We start from the raw sequence: 15,696 nt of genomic DNA, 5'->3' as shown, positions 1-15,696 counted from the left end.
GCGGGTGAATTGTGGGAGCACTTTTGAATGGAGTTCCCCTTTCCACATCCCCTTTTTTCATTATCCCTCACATGGGCCACTGAGCACATCACTGCTACCACTCTGTGGCTAAGATATCTGTTATCCTGTCTAAGCTGGCAGACATACTGGCATCCATTATGTTCATGGACATAGGGTCTGCATGGACTGATTGAATTGTTATGATTGAAGCTCAGGGAAAAGACTTCTCTATCCATGGAAGGCAATAGCCTATGACATCAAGCCATAAATACTTGAGCTGAACTCTTCCATTCTATCCGCTATTGTGGGCTGTTTACATAGCACAATTGCCAATACCTCACAAATTTACTGCTGTCCCTCTCTGATTATCATTTTCAACAGTGGCCCCTGGGATTCAGCATCATGGTCTAGCTGAGCAGCATTTGGAGAGGATTGCACTCTCCAACACAAACACTCCACAGTTGTCCCTGTCACTAATCTCTGCTAATGCTCATTTGTTTTATGTGACTCACCAGATGAAAATCCAATTAAGACTTAGACCCACCAAAGTGCTCGTATCTGTGCTGATACCTAGTAAGCATGTGCTCTCTAATGATGCATCCTCAAAACAAATCAGCTTCTCTATAGACATATTGTTCTTCATGTGATGACCCCAGAGGAGAGAAGGCACAGAAGTGAGTTAGTATTGGCAATGTAAAAATGGTGCTACTTAATATAATTAAGATAACTGTACTTAACTTAGTGCTAAAGTCTGGTCAACATGACTGAACCTTGTATAAGATGTGGGCTGGAGGTATTTGATGTTGTCATTATGTGTGGAGTGCACTATCTGCACCATGTACAGTGCGGAGTCCCAATCTCTTATTCATTGGTGGTCAGGGACACAACACAGATACATTCCACTGATATCTGCCATCTCTTCCTCTGCAGACATAGCTGCACGATCTGTGGCCGGCCACTTCTAGTTGTCTCTCTCTCTCTTGTATTTTGTGCTTGCTTCTCCTGTAAGGGAGAATATCAGATTTATGAGTGTCTGTAGGCTTTTTGTTGACTCAATGGATACAATACATTTAGTGAGAGTGACTATCAGGCAGATGCATCATGACTGCCATCAGCATACAATTCACATGTGTTTACAATCAGATGATCTTACTGAGATGGCATCACATCAGATAAGGATTGGGGTGAGTGACAGTGGTAAATAGGTAAATGAGGACAGGAGGAAGCGCATTGACTATAAATTATAGTTTGTTTTGAAACTTAAGTCACTGTGAGGAGTGATGTGATGGTGCATGCCTGACAAGGCAGAGGGGAGAGGGTACATTACAGGATGTAGGCAAATTTAAAACTGTACTTACCTTTCCGGACCTGGTTGGATTATTGAATCACTTCCTACACTGGATCTGTGGGGCACCATACTCCCTGTCAATGAACTCTTCAACCATCTCTAACCAGACCTTCTTAGTGATAGTATAAGGGACATATCTTTTTATTTCTGTTGGACTGTTGTAAAGAACACATCTTTTTATTTTATGTTGGACTGTGGATTAGGATTATAGTGGCTGCAGTTTGAAAGACATGTCCACTGGAACAGGATGAAAGATATATACAATGTTGTAGTCCTGGAATGGAATGTGCCATGAAAGACAGGATGGTGCTGGAAGGGAGTCCTGCACCAAGGGAGCTGCCTGACAACATTTTAATTGGCTCCTGACCAGGTGACCAGGTTTTGTGTGAGGGCAGTGCAGCAGAATAGCTCCTAGCCTGAAAGGGAAAAGACCTAAACCCTCTTGCTCCTGTGTGTGGAAGATTCCAGTAATTCCACAATAATAGCTAGCTGGTTTTTTCCTCCTCATACCTCTATAACCTACTTTCTCTCTGAAAACCCCTGTCAAGAGGCAAAGGGAAAAATCACTGTTGGAGACCTTGAAATGCAAGTGCTGTACCAGTGAACTAAATACTGAAAGTGCTGGAAGACCACCTCATATCATCAACAAGAACTGAAAAGAATTTGGAAGACATCGATCAAAATCAACCCAATGAACCCTGTACTCCGGAATTGGTGCTATTGAATTGTTTTATCACATCCTTAAAATCTATGGGCAACGTTTTCCCCCTGTCGGGGGAGAAGTGCGGGAGCTGGCATGGGCAGGCTTCCGGTTGGTGCCCCCAACTGGGGGCATGCCGCCATTTTACTTGGGCAGGCCAATTAAGGCCAACCCAGCATGACATCCATCAGGAAGCTGTGCGGGCCGGGCGGTTGGGTGGTGGGGGGGGGGGGGGGGGGATTCCCTCAGCCGGGAGTGTGCTCTTTCACACATCCACAAAAAAGAGTGCACAGACTTCCTTGAGGCAAAGTGCTGCCTCAGAGAGATCGGCTCCAATTTAAAATTTTCAGCAAAGGTGATTAAAAAATTTCCCTGCCATGTCCCCTCATGTGACATTGTCACATGAGTTGGGATATGTCCATAACTTTTACTTAAACATTTAATAAAAATGAAAATACCCTCATAAAACCTCATCCCACCCGTGGATAAGGTTTCATGTTTTTTCCGAAGCCCACCGGGGCTCCCGGCTTGCCCGCCAACCTTAAGTTTGGACAGACAGGTCCATCAATCATGTTAATTAGTTTTTTTTAATGGCCTTAATAGGCCAAACTGAAAATCTAAATGACATGGGGTGGCGTCAGGACGCATGCCCAACGTATCCCCGTGTCACTTTACACATCAGTGAGCAGGCCCCACCCCCACTCGCCGACCGGAGAAACCTGCCCTATGTCTTTGTGTGTATAGGGATTTATGAAGGATAAAGTTAGGAAACAGAAATTAGCAGTTCATATTTTTTTTTCTTTTGCCACTGGTTAATGACAGTTTGTTCAATAAACAGATATTTACTTAAGTTTACAAACCTGGTGCTCGTATTTTGTTAACCTAAATTAAACAGTTAAATAGAATTGGGGCAATCTGGCGGTTTGGTCAACCTTTTCACAATTGCCGTGGCTCGGGGAACAGCGGGGCTTGATATTACAGCGCACTATCCCCAGTGAGTCATGACAAAGTTTGGAGGCTCATCTGGGATATTTTGGAACAAAAGACAATGACAATTTGGGTGTAGATTTTGTAAGTACCAAAAGGTAAAAGGAAACACCACGTTTGTATTGTCAAAAATAAGATGGCGCTGGAATCTGCTAAAGCTTTCCTGCAAGTGGAAGAGGTGTCCCTGACGATTTTACAAGGGATCCCAAAAGTCAAGTTAATTGAATTGGCAAGTAAAATAGGAGTGGTATTGCCTGCCAAAGCTAGGAAGGCAGAGATAATCGAAGAGATGGCACAGCACTTGAAATTGGAAGGAATATCCGAGAGACCAAGTTCTCCAGGGGTTGGTTCATTGGAATGGGCTCAAATCCAGTTGCAAATGAAAGAAAATAGAATTGGAGGCAGCAGAAAAAGGGCAGAGAAAGAAAAAGAAAAGGAAAGAGAGAGAGAGCATTCCAAAGCGAACAGGCAGAAAAGGAAAGAGAATGGACATTTCAAAGGGAGTTAGAAATGGCAAAGTTAGAAAAGGAGGAAGGAGAAAAAGAGAGAGGATTCCAGCTTAAAATGCTGACAGTTAAAAAGAAACACCAATGGGTGAGGCAGGACTTATTTCCAGATCAGAACCCAGTGGGAAGATGTTTAAATTTGCACAGCCTCTTCCAAAATTTAGGTAAGGGATGTTGAAGCATTCTTTATTTCATTTGAGAAGATAGCTAGACAGTTGAACTGGCCAAAGGAAAACTGGGCATTGCCCATGCAAAGCAAATTGACAGGTAAAGCACAGGAAATGTATGCTTCATTGTCAGAGGGGGTCTCTAGGTATTATGATGTGGTGAAAAAGGCCATTTGGAGTGCATATGAGTTGGTCCCTGAAACATACAGACAAACGTTTTGAAATTTATGGGAATGGCCTGAGCAAACTTACATTGTATTTGAAAGGATTAAGCAAAGTGGTTTTGACAGGTGGAAAAGAGCATTAGGAGTTGAAACTACCTATGACGTTCTCAGAGAGACCATTCTCTTTGAAGAATTTAAAAACTCCCTACCTTCCGTAATAAGAATCCATGTTGAAGGCCAAAGGGTTGCCGCTGCTAGACAGGCAGCAGTAATAACTGACGATTATGAGCTGATCCATAAAACTAAACCTTTTTTCCATCACCCCAATAAATTTGAAAAGGATAGAAAGTGGGAGAGTGAAAGGAAGGCAAGTAGCCAGGGTAAGGAATGGATAGCTGGGAATACCTTGAGATCTCCTCCCCAGATCAGGAAGGAAGGTACGGAGGGTGGAGGTGAAACTCGAAGGCCTAAGTGTTTCCATTGTGATAAAGTGGAACACATTCGTTCAGAATGCTGGAAGATGAGGGAAGCCCATGGAACTTATTGGAGTTCATAAGAATGAGTCTGAAAAGGGAACTCAAAAAGAAAATGTCACAGACCAAATTGTAGCTTTAACTACAAATAAGGGACTGGAGGTAACCACTGCTGTGAATGCAGGTGAAGTGAATAAGGTAGATGAGAGATATAAAGGGTTTTTGTCTAAAGGAAAGATAACCCCTTTTTCATCAAATGATGCAGCTAAACCCATAACTATATTAAGGGACACAGGAGATAGTCAAACTATTTTGCTGGAGAGGGGCCTAGTTTTCCCTCCAAAGAGTTCAATGAAAGCTAAAGTATTGGTAAACGGGATAAGTGGAGAGTATATCCCGGTTCCATTGTACAAAGTGCAATTGGAGTGTGATTTGTTGACTGGATCGGTGGTTGTAGAAGTGGTTAAGAAATTACCCGAGCATGGAGTTGATTTACTCTTGGGGAATGATTTGGTCGGAGTGAAGGCTAAAGCTCCACCCATAATTATGGAAAGCCGAAAGAGGCTAAAGAGACGGAACAGTTACAAGAACAAGTTCCTGGTATTTTTCCATCGTGTGTGATGACCAGAGCAATGGCTGAACAAAGTCCATCACCAGAGGTCAAAGGAATACCACGAGCAGATGTTAGAGTAGCCGAAACTTTCTTTAAGGATGAGGAGAATTCAAAGAAAGTGTTTGGCAGGTCTTCATTAATTGAGGCTCAGAAAGCAGATCCAGAATTAAACAAGTTAGCACAGTCAGCTCACACTGAAGCTGAGGTGGAAGGAGTTCCGGAGTGCTGTTACGTTAAAAAAAACGGAGTTCTGATGAGGAAGTGGAGACACTCTCACAGACCTGTGGATGAGGAATGGATGGTTGTTCATCAGATAGTGGTACCACCCAAATATCGTAAGGACATATTGTGAGTAGCACATGAAATCCCTATGGAAGGACATGTAGGAATATGGAAAAACCAAGCATCAATAAACAGACATTTTACTTGGTCGAGGCTTCATAAGGACTTGGTACAATTTTGTAAAATGTGTCATACATGTCGGGTAGTACGTAAACCTCAACATGTAATCAAACATTTAATACCTTTAACACCCATACCAGTTTTTGAAGAACCATTCAGTCAGGTAGATACTGATCTGATAGATACTCCTGAGCATAAGAAGAAGGAACAGTTGTGTCACAAACATATTGAAGCAAAATCATCGCAGAGAAGATGTTAAGACAGAGCAAGTGTGCCTGGTGGTAGGAGTAGTGGAGGATGACAAAGACAGGCAAGGTAGAAGGAGGAGTAGACAGCGCCCAAAGCGAGCCTCCTACAATTCGACTAGCCAATATGACAATACTGGGGCAGTTAGGCACTGTGTTCTCATATTTAGAGGAAGGACCAAGGAAAGATCTAATACGGTTACTTAGGAAGTATAAGGGAATTTGTACTACATTAGCTAAACATGACATGGACAAAGGAGAGACTCAGTGCCGATAAAACAACATCATTATTGGTTGAGCCCGGAAAAAACAAGCTCAGTTAGAAACAGGGATCCAATATCTGCTGGATAATCAATTGATTTGGCCTGGGCAAAGTGGCTAGAGTTCACCGGTAGTATTGGCTCCTAAGCCAGATGGATCCATTAGATTTTGTATAGACTACAGGAAAGCGAATGTAGTAACGAGGACAGTTCCTCGGTTAGAAGGTTGCATTGATAGGGTTGGCAGTGCCTCGTTTCTTTCTAAAATTTATCTCTTGAAGGGGTACTGGCAAGTGACAATAACATCAAGGGCTAAAGAAATATCCACCTTTGTTACACCAAGTAGGTTGTATCAATGTCTACTCATGCCGTTTGGGTTTAAAAACGCCCCAGCTACATTTCAGAGACTTATGAATCAAGTCGTAGCTGAAGTACCTAACTGTGTGGTTTATTTAGACGATGTCATAATATATAGTGACACATGGGAAGAACATACAAAGCAATTAGAGGACCTGGTTAAGCAATTGCAGTTGGCTGGCTTGGTCATAAATCTGGCCGAAAGCGAATTTGCAAAAGCAAGGGTAACTTACCTAGGTCAAATTGTAGGACAAGGGCAAGTGTTGCCAAGAACAGCAAAAGTGAATACTCTAATAGGATTTCCCATTCCTAAAACCAAATGCAAAATCATGAGATTTTTGAGAATATATGTGGGTTTTATAGGAAGTTTGTGCCTAACTTCAGCACCATAGCTGTGCCTCTCACCAATTTGTTAAGAAAACAGGCAAAAGTGGCATGGTCAGCAGAATGCCAAGCAGCCTTTGAAAAGCTGAAGGCAATCTTAATAAATGAACCAGTGTTGGCTGCCCCTGACTTTACCAAACCTTTTAAAATGGTAATGATACTGGTGACTTGGGGGTAGGTGCTGTCCGATTACAAGAAGATAAATTAGGGATAGAGAAGCTGGCGGGGTACTTTTCCAAAAAACTAAATCAGTATCAGAGGAAGTACTCTACAGTAGAAAAAGAAACTCTAGCATTGTTGTTGTCTCTTCAACACTTAGAAGTTTATGTCTGATACGATAACAAAGAAACACTAATCTACATTGACCATAATCCGCTGGCATACATTGAAATGTTTAAAACTCGAAATGTGAGACTCTTTAGATGGAGTCTATTGTTTCAACCAATGTAAAGATTGTTCACATTGCTGGTAAAGATAACATGATCGCAGATGCATTGTCCCAGGTGTAAAATACTAAAATAAGTTAAAGGGGTAAGAAATGCTGAAGATTGTATCAGATTTTATGAGGGGGAGAAAGGATGAATGAAAGTAAGTCTCGTGTCCATGTGTCACATACTCTTGTGACGAAACGCATTTTGAAGTGGCGTTTCATCTCTTTTAAGGCTGGAGGCCTTAAGGATCGTATCTTTTTATTTCTGTTGGACTGTTGTAAAGAACATATCTTTTTATTCTATGTTGGACTGTGGATTAGGATTACAGTGGCTGTAGTTTGAGAGACATGTCCACTGGAACAGGATTGAGAGATTTATACAATATTGCAGTCCTGGAACACAATGTGCCATGAAAGACAGGATGGTACTGGAAACGAGTCCTGGACCAAGGGAGCTGCCTGACAATGTTTTAATTGGCTTATGACCAGGTGACCAGGTTTTATGTGAGGGCAGTGTAGCAGAATAGCTCCTAGCCTGAAAGGAAAATGACCCAAAATCTCTTGCTCCTGTGTGTGGAAGATTCCAGTAATTCCACAATAGCAGCTAGCTGGCTTTTTCTTCTCATATCCCTATAACCTGCTTTCTGAAAACCCCTGTCAAGAGGCAAAGGGAAAAATCACTGTTAGGGACATTGAAAGGCAAGTGCTCAACCAGTGAACTAAATGCTGAAAGTGCTTTCAACAAGAACTGAAAGGAATTTGAAAGACATTGATCAAAATCAACCCATCGAATCCTGTACTCCAGAACTGATGCTATTGAACTGTTTTATCCCACCCTTAAAATCCATGTTTTTGTGTGTCTTATGTGTATTGTATGTGTGTGTATAGGGGTTTAAGATATAGAGTTAAAAATTAGGAGTTCATATTTCTTTCTTTTGCCATTGGTTAAAGACAATTTGTTCAATAAACAGTTATTTACTTATTAAGGTTACAAACCTGGTGCCCATATTCTGTTAACCTAAATTAAACAGTTAGGTAGAATTGGGGCAATCTGGCGGTTTGATCAAACTTTTCACATTTGGCATGGCTCAGGGAACAACGGGACTTGATGTTACAGCGCACTATCCCCAGTGAGTTATGACAGTAGCAGCAGGTTTCTTCTACCCACTTCTGGGGAACATTATCTCCTCCCTGCTCCTTACTGTACCCAGCAGCGCATTAAGTGAGGCATTGTTAAAATGGGGTGCTGCTTTTGAAAATCCTGACTCCATGTTCTAGCATTTACAGCTCTTTCAAAACTCTCTCAATGCTCCAAGTTCCACCCTTGAATTGGCCCTTTACATAGCTGAGTTGAGATTGCACCATGCAAGTTCATATCACATCCACTTGTGTGCATTGGACACAGAAAATCCATGTAAACTGATAATGAGATGTCCATATTGAAATTGGACATTCCCATGCACCCAAATATCTTCCGAGTTTCACGTACGCTATTGCCCCTTCTCCCCTGCTCAGAATCTGCCTTTCCATTAAATTGAGCCCATCAATTCAGCTACTATCAAAGTTAAGCCATGTTGGTTAACAAGGCTGAGAGTAATGCCTGTCACAAAAACAAGGCAATTATTGTATGACTGTCTAGTGCATTAATTTTGTGGCTTGTGTTTTAGGCAGCTTTTACTTTTATTGTTTCTATCTCTGACCTTTTAAGATTCAAGACTTGAATCTGAAAGTTTTTGATCTCAGAGGGAAGTTCAAGCGTCCGACTCTCCGCCGGGTCCGTGTCTCTGCTGACGCTATGCTGCGGGCCTTGCTGGGATCCAAACACAAAGTATCCATGGATCTCCGAGCTAACCTGAAGTCGGTCAAAAAGGAAGATTCAGAAAAGGTATGAGAGCGAGAAAACCCTATCTGTCTGCTAGCCAAGCACCTTAGATTCCAGCTTCAAAAAACAGCTCAGTGTATAATATACATCAATATTTTTGCCCTTTCATCATTACCCGTGCTTGAATGTTGTGAATGGAACACTTTAATTACCAATTTTCTTCTTCTGTAGCCTAGATGCTCTGGTCCAAATTGGCAAAGCCATCCACAAGGGGAAGCTTAAAGTGTGAACTGTCGATACTAGAATTTAATTTTGAAGCCCTCTGATTCCATAGATTTAATGCTGGAGAGAAGTGACTTTTAGCACATCGACAACCATAAATGATAGATTTTGAAAAAGAAATGATTATACAAGAGATGTTTAGTGAAAAAGGTCCTGAGCGTTATTTGTGATAATTTAGCACATTATCATTTCAGGTTGCTTATGTTTCATGTCTGAATCATTTAGTTGTCTTCTTTTTGTGAATTGATGGACATCATATGGCTCGGCTTATGAAATCCAAACACACAACTCAAAGTCGGCCGTAAAGGAACATTCAGAATCTTCAGTCTCCTGGTCAATATTTATTCCCTAATCGATATCAGTAAAAAACACAGATGTCTGGTCATGATCACATTGCTGTTTGTGGGAGTTTGCTGTGTGCACATTGGCTGCCCCTTTTCCTACATTACAACAGTGAGTGCACTTCAAAGGTACTTAATTGGCTAAAAAGCACTTTGGGACAACCAGAGGTTGTAGAAGGTGCTATGTAAATGTAAGTCTTTCTCTTTTATAGCCATAGATTTCACCACACTTTAAAGCTGATGTTGCATAAAAGCAGCACAGAAGTACCTCACTTGAGATTGGTTAGATAAAATGGGAATGTTAAGAATAAAGTAAATTATTTTGCAGGTTTACTTTATAAGTGATGAATCTTCAGAATACACAGGTAGATAAATGACTGCTGCTGACATCTGTTGTCTCCAACCCTTAGGAACGTCCTGTTGGAGTTAGTGATTGGCGTAAAAATGTGGAGGCGATGTCTGGGATGGAAGGCAGAAAGAAAATGTTTGATGCTGCTAAAACTGGTGCTGGCCAGTAAGTATGGGAAGAACCCCACATTATTCTTCTACAATACATAACATTCTTAGCCAGTACCCTGGGTATCAGAAACAAACATTTTCAATAAGCTGGGGGGAGGTGATGTCTTAGTGGCATTATCGCTGGACTATTGATCCAGAGACCCAGGGTAATTCCCTGGAGACCCGGGTTCAAATCCTGCCATGGCAGATAGTGGAATTTGAATTCAATAGAAATCTGGAATTAAGCCTAATGATGACCATGAAACCATTGTCAATTGTTGTAAAATGCCCTTTAGGGAAGGAAATCTGTTGTCCTTACTTGGTCTAGCCTACACGTGACTCCAGACCCACAGCAATGTGGTTGACTCTTAATTGGCTTAGTAAGCCACTCAGTTGTAACAAACTGCTACAATGTCACAAAAAAAGGAACAAAACCGGATAGACCACCCGGCATCAACCTCGGCACCTGAGACAACAGCAATCTCAGCATGATCAACCATGCAAAGTCCTCCTTAGTAACATCTGGGGGCCAGTGCCAAAATTGGGAGAGTTGTCTCACAGACTGGTCAAACAGCAGCCTGACATAGTCATACTCACAAATCATACCTTACAGGTAATGTCCCAGACACCGCCATCACTATCCTTGGACATGTCCTGTCCCACTGGCAGGACAGGCTGAGCAGAGGTGGGGGCACAATGGTATACGGTCGGGAGGGAGTTGCTGTGGGAGTCCTCAAAATCGACTCCAGACCGCATAAAGTCTCATGGCATCAGGACAAACATGGGCAAGGAAATCTGCTGATTACCACCAACCACCCTCCATCAGCTGATGAATCAATGCTCCTCCATGTTGAACACCACTTGGAGGAAGCACTGAAGGTGGAAAGGGGTGCAGAATGTACTCTGGGTGGGGGAACTTCAATGTCCACCACCAAGAGTGGCTCAGCATCACCATTACTGACTGAGCTGGCCGAGTCCTAAAGGACATAGCTGCTAAACTGTGTCTATGGCAGGTGGTGAGGGAAAAACATACTTGACCTCATCCTCACCAACCTGCCTGCCGCAGATGCATCTGCCCATGACAGTATCGGTAGGAGTGACCACCGCACAGTCGTGGTGGAGCCAAAGTCCTGGCCTCACATTGAGGATCCCTCCATCATGTTGTGTGGCACTACCACTGTGCTAAATGGAGATAGATTTCAAACAGATCTAGCAAATCAAGACTGGGCCTCCATGCAGCAGAATTGTACTCGAACACAATCTGTAACCTCATGGCCCGGCATATCCCCAACTCTACCATTACCATCAAGCCAGGGAATCAACCCTGGTTCAGTGAAGAGTGCAAGAGGGCATGCCAGTTGCAGAACTTGGCATACCTAAAAATGAGGTGTCAACCTGGTGAAGCTATAACACAAGACTACTTGTGTGCCAAACAGCATAAGCAGCAAGTGATAAACAGAGCTAAGCGATCCCACAACCAACGGATCAGATCTAAGCTCTGCAGTCCTGTCACATCCAGTCGTGAATGGTGATGGAAACTGAAACAACTCGCAAATATCCCCATACTCAATGATGGAGGAGCCCAGCAGATCAGTGCAAATGATAAGGCTGAAGCATTTACTACAATCTTCAGCCAGAAGTGCCGAGTGGATGATCCATCTCAGCCTCCTCCGGAGGTCCCCAGCATCACAGATACCAGTCTTCATCCAATTTGATTCATTCCATATGATATCAAGAAACGGCTGAAGGCTTTGGTCCCTGACAATATTCCAGCAATAGTACTGAAGACTTGTACTCCATAATTTGCTGCACCCCTAGCCAAGCTGTTCCAGTATAGCTACAACACTGGCGTCTACCCGGCTATGTGGAAAATTGCCCAGATACGTCCTGTACACAAAAAGCAGGACAAATCCAACCTAGCCAATTACCGTTCCATCAGTCTACTCTCGATCATCAGTAAAGTAATGGAAGGGGTCATCAACAGTGCTATCAAGCAGCACTTGCTTAGCAATAACCTGTTCACTGACGTCCAGTTTGGGTTCTGCCAGGGTCAGTCAGCTCCTGACCTCATTACAGCCTTGGTTCAAACATTGACAAAAGAGCTCAACTCCTGAGGTGAGGAGAGAGTGACAGCTCTAGAAATCAAGGCAACATTTGACAGAGTGTATCATCAAGTAGCCCTAGCCAAATTGGAGTCAATGGGAATCAGGGGGAAAACTCTCTGCTGGTTGGAATCATACCAACACAAAGGAAGATGATTGTGGTTGTTGGAGATCAGTCATCTCAGCTCCAGGACATCACTACAGGAGTTCCTCAGGGTCGTGTCCTCTGCCCAACCATTTTCAGCTGCTTCATCAATGACCTTCCTTCCATCATAAGGTCAGAAGTGGAGATGTTCGCTGAAGATTGCACAATGCAGCTCCCACAACACTCAAGAAGCTTGACATCATCCAGGACAAAGCAGCCCGCTTGATTAGCACCACATCCACAAACATTCACTCTCTCCACCACTGATGCACAGTAGCGGCAGTATGTACCATTTACAAGATGCACTTCAGGAATTCACCAAGGCTCCTTCAACAGCAGCTTCCAAACCCATGACCACTATCATCCAGAAAGACAAGAGCAGCAGATAGATGGGAACACCACCGCCTAGGAGTTCCACTCTAAGTCACCCACCATCCTGACATATTGCAGTTCCTTCACTGTCGCTGGGTCAAAATCTTGGAACTCCCTTCCTAACAGCACTGTGGGTGTACTCACACCACATGGACTACAGTAGTTCAAGAAGGCAGCTCACCACCATCTTCTCAAGGGCAACTAGGGATGGGCATTAAATACTGGCCCAGCCAGCGAAGACCACATCTCATGAATGAATAAAAAAAGCTAATTCTTCAAGATGCTTTTTCCAATATTTAAGAATTAAAGAAATTCCCATCAAAATGTTGCAGCAGTACAATAATACCCCAGTTTATTGTGCAGCCCACTGTATGAATGGGAGTTTGTAACCATGCAAAAAAGTATACAGATAGTGATTGTTTTTTTACTGGAATAGACTGAGAGAGAGAAGTGTACCACTTCAGTTAAAATTGCAAGAATTTTTGTTATATTTTTTTTTTCTCTTTATTACTTTCTCTTCAAAACTAAATGTTGGTAAAACTGCAAAACTTATTGAAATGCTATGTTATTGACCATCAAAATGGGAATTATTTGCCTTTGAAGAAATGCAGCTTGATGTTAAGAATATATGTTATCACTAGAAGCCACACTAAGTTACTATGACCTAAAGTATAGCAACATTTCCATCTTAATAGAAATTGATATCCATTCAGGGTGTAAAACATGTGCAAACTATATCAATTTAGCAATGTGTTATCCTGTAACCATGTTGGTCCCGCTGTCATATTTATCAGATCCAATTTATAGGCATTGGGCCTGATGGCAGTTGAAGGTGCCCTATGCAAATTTAATTACCAACGAGCTGGGCAACTGTTAGATCTGCCCTATTCAGGGTTCTTCAGGAGGCCCATGCTACAGATAAGCATCTTGCAATTTTTAAAAAATCATTTCAATCGAGAGAGGGAGAGCTAGAAGTGTTCTCCCCACTCCCCATAGCCCTCCTAATTACACCCCACACTGCTGCCTACTGTAGCTCCAGCATATGAAGGAGGCAGCACACAATGTATTTTTTAGTGGGGCGAGCTGGCTGTAGAACTCTAAAGATCAATGTCTCGTGATTTTCAAGCCTCTAGGTTAGGATATGCATTGCCTCTACATCAACAACTCTGAAACCAAAAATGGGCCCACACTAAAATCCATTCCATTATATTTAATGTTTTGACAATAATGATCATTAAAAATTACACAGTAAGCTTTTTTTCCTCTCACACATCTTAATTATATGTAACTTCCAGATGATTTTGCTTCAAGAAGTTCCTACCTTCTCCAGCTTTATTTGCTTGTATTTCACTGCATTTGAAGATGTCTGGAATTGCTTGAAAAAAACATGATCTGCACAGGAGAGAAGATAATGAGGAAGATTATTTTAAGACAGACAAAATGAGAAAATGAGCTAACAAATCAACTGTTCTGGTTTTCTGCATTTGGTGTAAATTCAGATAAAATAAAACTAAATTCACAGCCCCTGGATGATGTAAATACCAGACTCTTATTTTAAATCCATTGTTTTGTATAGTCTGCTCATGATTAGTGGAAGAGTAATAAATTTGAAAATATTTAGTAGTATTTTTGTTGCAACATTTTATGCAAAGCAGTAAAAGGCTTGAAGTAAGAGGATCTCTGCTGTTATTTCATCAGCCCTAGCTGCCTTCAAAACCAAGGATGCTCGTGTCCTGCAAAATACCCAAGGAAGCATTCATGCACGACGATGAAGAAGCTTGAAATATTAATATGAGCAGACATTATTACAGCAAACTGTTTAGTAACAGCTACAAGGAAACATATAGCAATGGATGTTTGTTGTTTCGAAGAGCAAAAGTAATGATCCTGTACTGTTTTGGCTGGGATCATTCTCACCGATGTCTTCCATAGAAACACAAAAAGCTTTATGGCACAGAAGGTGGCTATTTGGCCCATTGTCTGTATGCCAGCCAAAAAAAAAAGAGCTATTCAGCCTAATCCATGTTCTGTAAGTTGTGGCATCTTAAGTGCACATGTTCTCTAAATGTGTTGATGGTTCTGTTCCTATCACCCTGTCAGGTAGCGTGTTCCAGACCCTCACCACCCTACCCTCACCACCCTCTTGTGTTTAAAAAATTATTCCTCCACTGCCGTCTCATCCTTCTACCAATTACTTTAAATATATGCCACCTGGTTATTGACACTCTGCTGATGGAAATGGTCCTTCCTATTCAGCCAATGTAGGTCCTCAATTTTATGAATCTTCCTTCAACCTCCTCTGTTCCAAAGAAAAGAACCCCAGCCTACCCAATCTTTCCTCAGAACTAAAATTCTCCATTCCTGGCAATGTCTTCATAAATACTCTCCACTTGCCTGGATAAGTGCAGCTCCAACAACACTCAAGGTGCTTGACACCATCCAGGACAAAGCAGCCCGCTTGATTGGCACCCCACTCATAAACATTCACTCCCTCCACCACTGACGCACAGTGGCTACAGTATGTACCATCTAAAAGATGCACTGCAGGAATTCACCAAGGCTCCTTACACAGCACCTTCCAAACCCACAACCACTACCATCTAGGACAAGGGCAGCTGATACATGAGAACACCACCGCTAGGAAGTTCCCCTCCAAGCCACTTACCATCCTGACTTGGAAATATATCACCATTCCTATACTATGGCTGGGCTGAAATCCTGGAACTCTCTCCCTAACAGCACTGTGAGTGTACCTACACTACATGAACTGCCGTGGTTCAAGAAGGCAGCTCACTACCACCTCCTCAAGTGCAATTAGGGATGGGCAATAAACGTTGGCCTTGCCAGCGATCCCCACATTCCATGAATGAATAAAAAATAATCTCTTTACCCGCTCTAGTGTGAACACATCCTTCCTGTAGTGCAGTGTCCAGAACCATACGTAGTAATTGAGCTGTGGTCTAGCTAGCATCTTATACAATTCTAGCATAACCTCCTATTCCAATATGCCTTCTTGACTACCTTTTCTGCCTATCCTGCTATTTCAGAGATCAGAGGACATGTACTCCAAGTTCCCTTTCTTCCTCTACCCTTCCCAG

At 42.4% G+C, this 15,696-nt stretch overlaps 1 protein-coding gene across 1 annotated transcript in view; it reads left to right on the top strand.

The window, feature by feature from the left end:
- Positions 1 to 14,128, top strand: part of LOC144683559 (troponin I, slow skeletal muscle-like) — a 41,843-nt gene extending 27,715 nt beyond the window's left edge. The window contains exons 6-8 of the mRNA XM_078546694.1: positions 8,745 to 8,921; positions 9,892 to 9,995; positions 13,894 to 14,128. Of these exons, the coding sequence (XP_078402820.1) occupies positions 8,745 to 8,921; positions 9,892 to 9,995; positions 13,894 to 13,897 (285 nt within the window). The 3' untranslated portion in view covers positions 13,898 to 14,128. The remainder of the gene's footprint in view (positions 1 to 8,744; positions 8,922 to 9,891; positions 9,996 to 13,893) is intronic.
- Positions 14,129 to 15,696: the final 1,568 nt, after the last annotated feature.

This window comes from Cetorhinus maximus, chromosome 8, assembly GCF_964194155.1.
Source record: "Cetorhinus maximus chromosome 8, sCetMax3.hap1.1, whole genome shotgun sequence".
Taxonomy (NCBI): domain Eukaryota; kingdom Metazoa; phylum Chordata; class Chondrichthyes; order Lamniformes; family Cetorhinidae; genus Cetorhinus; species Cetorhinus maximus.
This window is presented reverse-complemented; position numbering and strand designations above follow the sequence as displayed.